The sequence below is a fragment of the Vombatus ursinus genome, unplaced genomic scaffold, assembly GCF_900497805.2.
Source record: "Vombatus ursinus unplaced genomic scaffold, bare-nosed wombat genome assembly UNPS02013931.1, whole genome shotgun sequence".
Classification (NCBI taxonomy): Eukaryota; Metazoa; Chordata; class Mammalia; order Diprotodontia; family Vombatidae; genus Vombatus; species Vombatus ursinus.
The window spans coordinates 326585-332843 of record NW_020953709.1 but is presented as its reverse complement, the minus strand read 5'-3'; the positions used below and the strand labels follow the sequence as shown (position 1 = coordinate 332843).

The 6259-nt window shown below is 52.1% G+C and overlaps 1 protein-coding gene across 1 annotated transcript in view; it reads right to left on the bottom strand.

Moving 5' to 3' along the window:
- HNRNPUL2 (heterogeneous nuclear ribonucleoprotein U like 2) overlaps nt 1–6007 on the bottom strand; it is a 7829-nt gene extending 1822 nt beyond the window's left edge. The window contains exons 1-11 of the mRNA XM_027858855.1: nt 5707–6007; nt 4226–4361; nt 3884–3960; nt 3528–3667; nt 3153–3243; nt 2932–3044; nt 2390–2653; nt 2125–2247; nt 1856–1984; nt 1465–1633; nt 73–273 (exon numbers count right to left, since the gene is read on the bottom strand). Coding sequence (XP_027714656.1) covers nt 73–273; nt 1465–1633; nt 1856–1984; nt 2125–2247; nt 2390–2653; nt 2932–3044; nt 3153–3243; nt 3528–3667; nt 3884–3960; nt 4226–4361; nt 5707–6007 — 1744 coding nt within the window. The remainder of the gene's footprint in view (nt 1–72; nt 274–1464; nt 1634–1855; nt 1985–2124; nt 2248–2389; nt 2654–2931; nt 3045–3152; nt 3244–3527; nt 3668–3883; nt 3961–4225; nt 4362–5706) is intronic.
- Between the last annotated feature and the right edge of the window lie 252 nt (nt 6008–6259).

The window sequence follows — 6259 nt, the reverse complement described above, 5'->3', positions numbered from 1 at the left end:
GGGGGGGGGGGGGGGGGGGGGGGGGGGGGGGGGGAGGCAGAGGGGATGGCAGACAGCCCCGCCCCCACTCACCATATCCTTGGCCGCGACTTCGGCTCTGCCGGTTGCGCTTGTTTCGGTTGTTACGGCGGTTGGTCCGCTTCTCGGAAGGCGGCAGCAGCTTCCTCGCCTCCTCTTTGTATTTGGTGACCAGAGGCTGGGCCTCCTCCTTCTCCAGTTCCCCAAAGCTCACCTCCTCCATATAGTCACATTTTTCAGGCAGAGAGAAATTGGCTATGAATTTTTTAAAAAAGGGGGGTGGGGAGGCTTAGAGTGGAATAGATGAAAATTCCAGAATGGAAGTGACCGGCTGTCACCCGCCTCGCAGACACCTACAAAATTACCCCCCCAACCTGGCGCACACAGACTTTCTCAATGGTTGGCCCTGAATCTGGGTTAGCCAAGCACAAGGCTCTCTGCAAACAGCAAGACATTAGACGCCATTCCCCTGGTTTCCTTTTGGGCTCATCTCTCTGGCCGTGTCCAGCTCCACCTCCTATGCTGCCGTGATTTCCACGCTTTTAAGAGCAAACTGAACTGAGGCTGCCCGCGCAGGCAGAAGCATCAGTGCCTTGGTTCTTGGCTAATTCACAGCTAGAAAGCAAACCCTTCCAAGAAATCCAAGAAATCCAAGTAGCCACGTAAAGGCCATTCGCTCTGTCCAGTAAGACTCGGGCCAGCTGACAGAGTCAGTCAGGGATTGCCTCTAGCGCCCTCTCCCGGGGAGGCGAATTCACTTTTTTTTTTAGGCCAATTCCCAGTCAAGCCTCCTCCTCAACGTCTTAAGAAACCGAGACCAGGGACCCCAGCATGAAAATAAAACACAAGGCCTGGGCCATGGCGCTGCTCCAGGGGTGAAGGCTGAAGGAAACCCTAAAAGGACATTTACCACCTCAGCTTAATTAACGTTTTGTCTCATGACTATCAATCGTTTCATTCCGCGCAACAACCAGAATTCCTGAGCGCTCAGAAACAAGCCTAAATATGGAGCTCTCTGGATCCGAGCCCGCTTCCAAAGGCAACAGGTAAAAAGCTCCCTATTCTGCAGCTTACTGAGAGCGTCTGTCCAGACGCCTGCCTCCCTGGGGCGCAGAGCAGACCCCGCGCTAAGGATCGTCGCTGTTAAAGCGCTCGGCCGAACAGCAGAAGCACTAACTGGCTAGCTACAACAATGGGGTTCGAAGACCCCGCGGTGGCAGCACCCCTTCTTCTGGGTGCATTTTTATTTGAACCTCCCAGGCCAGAGCTCCAGCTCCTTTCATTTACTGCAATCTATTAATCTCATCCCCACAACCAACTACTCAAAAGCCTGTCCCAGGATGGGGCCTCCTCAACCACACAACAGAATCTCCCTTCAGCCCAAATACTGGGTGTCCAGAATTCCTCAAGCCACTAAAGAGGGACGATGGAATCTGCAACGCGCACCTTTCATCTCCAGCATTACAGTCTCTGGCACGTCATCGCCCTCCACCTCCTTTCTCAGCTCCAGCCTCTTCTTCCAGTCCTCCTCGTTGGGGACAATCACCACCACTTTCCGAGAGAAGGTCTTAAAGAGGAGCAGCTTCCGCCGCTGGCCCGAGTTGTAGACGTTACACTGAGGACGGAAGAGAACACAGCCACACCTGCTTTACCCTTGGGGCTCCCAAGAGGGAGGAGCTCTTCTGGAAAAAGCAGATTGGCCTGAAAGCCAGGGAGCTGCTCCCTGGCCAGGCGGCCTAGGGGGAGGCTCGGTCTCGTTAGATGGAGGGACTTGGAGCTGCTGGGCCCGAGAAGGCTGGAGCCTTGAATGCAGGGAAAGCGCTTGCAGGAGAGATACCTGGTCCAGAATGATGTTTCTTTTTGTCCTTGAAGCCACCTGGACCAGCTTGCTAAGGCACTGGGAGGCTTGCTGTACTAGAAGGTCCCGGCTCTTGGAGTCCAGCTCTGGCTCCTCAGGCCCCTTCATCTGAGACGAAGACAAACAATACCCTGCTCTCCACCACGGCCCTTCGGACCTGCTCCCAGGCTTCCCGACAGGCTGTGGGGAAAGCCCACCGAGGAGGGGCACCGTCCCAGGGCCTCGAGCACACGGGCCCTCCTGCTTACCCTCATCTGATTGAGCACAGTCTCAGCTCCCAGGACATTGTATCTTTTCTCAGGATTATCTTGGGCATGTTTCAATGCCCACTGGGTCTTTCCAGACCCAGGCAGTCCCACCATCAGTAACACCTGCAAAACAATAGTACCTGGTTTATAATGGGGAGGGAAGCGTTGCATGGGTGAGGCTGGGCCCAAACCTCGAGCCCCCCTCCCCCACAGACACACAGACACACACACAGAGCTGCTCGGTGCCAGCCTCCGCTGCCCCTACCTCACACTCCTCTGTAGTCTTAGGTGGCAGCGAGGTTCGAACCCGACCCTCCACGGGCACCGTGTGGATGAATACAAACTCCTCAGGAGGGGGGAAAAAGGGCTCCGCCTTCTGACCAAAGTTGAGTTCCACCGCACAATTTTTGCAGAGGACGTGAGGCAGGAGGGCCCGCTCGTTCAAGGACTCCTTGCTAACCCGGAAAGCTACGCCCAAATCATCTCCATTTTTGGAGAAGGAGAGTTCCACCTCCTCACTTTCGAAATTCTGTGATCAACAATGACAACATCACAGCACAGCTGGAGCGGACCGCGCAGCGTGTGCGTGCGCCAAACAGGAAAAAATGTTTCTGTAGCTTAAGTCTCCCTTAAACAAGCTGCTGCACAGAGCCCCTGACTTGGGAAGCCACGGGGCTGAGCGCGAGGCCAGGGGGAGGATGGGCGCCTCACAGAGAAAGGAAAGCTTGCGGCCTGACCCCCTTCCCCGGCGCCATGCCCTCGCTGCCTACATCCTCCAATCAATGGACTGCTCTCACAAAGACTTACAGCAAAGCAGCCAATGACATCATTTTCCCCAAAGGCCTGGCCATATTCCTCAAACTGCCCATTTTCTGCCTTTAGCCCCCGGCCATCGAAGCCATAAGAAAATTCATCTTCACCTAGAACAGAGGAGCAGAGTTACCTCCCCAGAAGACGCCCTCCCCCTCCGACTTCCCCCACGGGAGACGTGCTCCGGTCATGAGGGGAAGGGAAAAAAGGCATTTTACCAAGTTGTGGACAGGAGAAGTCAACAGACCAGCCCACTCGGAGAAGGGAAGCCTCAGTGCAGCCTTCTTTCAGCGGCAGATTCTGAGTGACCTGTCCGAGTCAGAAATGGAAGCCTCGGTCACCACGGCGGCCTCACAAGCAACGTCTAGGCATCAGAGGACCGAAGCCCACAGAGACTACAGGGCAGCATGGTAGCCCACCTCTCCACGACCCTGAGCCGCAGCCCCCAGGGCCGGTGTGTGCGTGCGTGTCTGTCTGTGTGTCCGCAGAACCCCCTGCTGCTCCCAACCTTTGGCACTAGAGGGGAAGTGCTGAGGCCTGTCACTGGGAAAGGGAAGGGGGTGAGGAATGGGCCTCACGAGCTGCCGCCCCACCTTGGCCTCAAAGCAGACTTTTCCCTTCGCCACTCCGTATGTGCTCCTTGCTCCAGACCAAAGGGTGGGGAATTTCTCAGAGAAAAGCGGCTGGCCCCCGTAACGGTCCTTGCTCACTTGAAAATGGAGATCCGAGGTATCTGTGGGGAAGAAAGAAATGACGTCACTCCGGTGGCAGTCATCACCGCAGGCCTCTAATGGTCAGAACACACCCAATCACAGCCGCTTCTGCTCCAGTGGGAACAGGTGCGATTAATGCCTCCAACACCAAGCTTCCCGAGCAGCTTTGTGCCTACACAACACATCAACGTCTAAAAGGAGAGAGGAGACCGCCACCTCTTCTGTCTCCTACATACACGTGTCTAGGTTCACAAGGGTCGGATCCTGGTCCTCATCTCCAGCCTCTTCTTCAGGGGGGGGTGGAGACTTGGAGCTACACGTGAGAGAAAAAAACACAGTTTGGACCAACCACGTCTACCTCTCCGATCAGTCTTTATATGAGCTAGCATCCAATGAAACAAGTCTGCTTCGAGGTCAGAGTATGAAACCTCAGCAGAAAGTGGCACTGGGGAAGGAGGAGGTCCAATGAGCCCAATTCAAACGAAGCCCCTAAAATCCAACTAGTTGAACTAGCAGGAGCTGCATCTATCACAGCCAGGGTAGGAATTCCAGGGAATTCAAGGGGAGCTCGCTCTTACCGACTGTGATAAGCCTCTTCTCGAAACTCATAGTAAGCCCGGCCATGTTCTTCCTTCTCATCTCGCTGTCTTTTGACCCCACGACGCTCTCCATCAGAACCAGTGGGTTTCGACTTCTCACTATCCTTGTCATCTCCTACAGAAGGGAAGGAAAATTAGTAATTTTCACTAAAGAAAACAAAGTCTCCTAAATCAAACCACCACCTCCTGGAATGCAAGGAGAGTAGCCCCAGTGCTTCCGCAGCCAAAGGAAGCCTTGTCATAACCGTCCAGAACTTTATACATTTATATGTTAGAGACTAATGATAAAAAACGCTGAGAACTCGTGTGCTTTTTTCACTCATCTGCCCAAATTAACCAGGATGGACACGCACATTTTCAATGTATGATAATGAAAACTGCCCAGAGCAGTGTAGGAAAGGTTAAGGGTTCAGGCAATTGATTTGGTTAACCCCTACTTGGGATTCTAGCTGGACAGGTTAGTTCTAACACTGATAACTGACTGACAAATTGGCCTCAATTAAATAAAAAATCCATTCCCCCAATTTAAAAATGTGTGGCCACAGCTTCCCTACAAATAGCAGATAGATCTAGGCGCATGAGACAAGGCTATATTTTTATCATGGCTTTTTAGTGAAAGTTGTGAGGGCAAAGCATAAGTCACAAGAGACCCATAAATAATCCTGCAGATTTGGTGCACACAATCTGGGGCATAAAGGTACTTTCTCATTTTTAGCACCCAATTATTGATTTTAAAAATGATAAACTGGACTCTTTAAAAACCAATTTTATAAAATTTAAAACCGTAAGGACAACACTATTTGGAAAAGAGAGAACCCCATTTATGTTCTATTAATTGGAATGTAGCTACCTGAGCCTTCCTATAACTGACCAAGAGCTAAATGATTTAATTTTATACTCTGGGCCACTGAATATTAATCAACTATGCTGTAATGTATTTTTTTATTTGTATATTTCCAGTACTTAAAACAAAGGGTTGCAAATAGCAGATGATTGATTATTCCGTCGAAGGGAACTTGCGAATATTTATTTCGAAAGGCTCCACATGCCAATACCCATCTAGAGTATAGCTGCCTTAGACTTGGCTCAAAGAGGTACTAACGAACACAAGAACCAACTTTTCAAAGGCCCAGTGGGAGACAGCCCCCAGATCCTGCCTTGCCTCTGACAGATGTTTATGGATCCAGCCAATCACTTTCCACCCTAAAAGGTCATTGTCTGACCCTACGAGTTGGCCACCTCCACCAGCCACATTTCAAGATGCTTTCAGAAACCTCAGATATTTAAAAGAAAAACTCACCGACAAGAACCTCCTACAAACGTGCCTGCCTGGTATCTCAATACAAAGGTTCACATTTGAGGAGGAGAAGGGAGGCAAGGTAAAGGCCCAAAGTCAGCATAATTAACTAGCCTAGCCCAGAGCAATCAATTGTACCTGTCCCATTGGTTAACCATTAAACCTGATATCCCATGGAAGAAGCAAGTCAGAGGCTGCTGCTGCTGCTGCTGCCGCCGCCCCAGTTGCCATGGGTTTCCTGCCCACCCAGATGCCGGGCTCAGCAGCGACCTGGGGGATAAGCTAGGCAGGGAAACCCCATTTCTTCTGATGAGCCTCGCCTCCCCTCCCAGGAGCTCCAGGAGGCTAAGTGCTCCACAGGTAGGCCAGGCTGCCCCAGGAGAGGGGCATCCCTCCCAGGGTGGGCAGGAGGGCTCACAGAGGCCAAGCAGCTGGCCACTGCAATAACCATCCTTGGAGACCATCTCTCTCCACCTTGGGCAGGATTTCTGAACCTCTCAGACCTTAGGTAGGGGGACTGCCCTAGTCCAGCCCACTGATTTACAAGAGATCCAGAGCAGGCCAGGCCTTACCCATCAAATTGCAGAATGCAGTACAGGTTGAGGGAAGGGAAACTGGGATCAGAAAGAGGAAGAAACTGGCTCAGCAGAATCACAAATTATTAGTCCCCTCTTTTTACTCTGGGAGAAATCGAGGCCAATAGAAGCCCCGCCCCC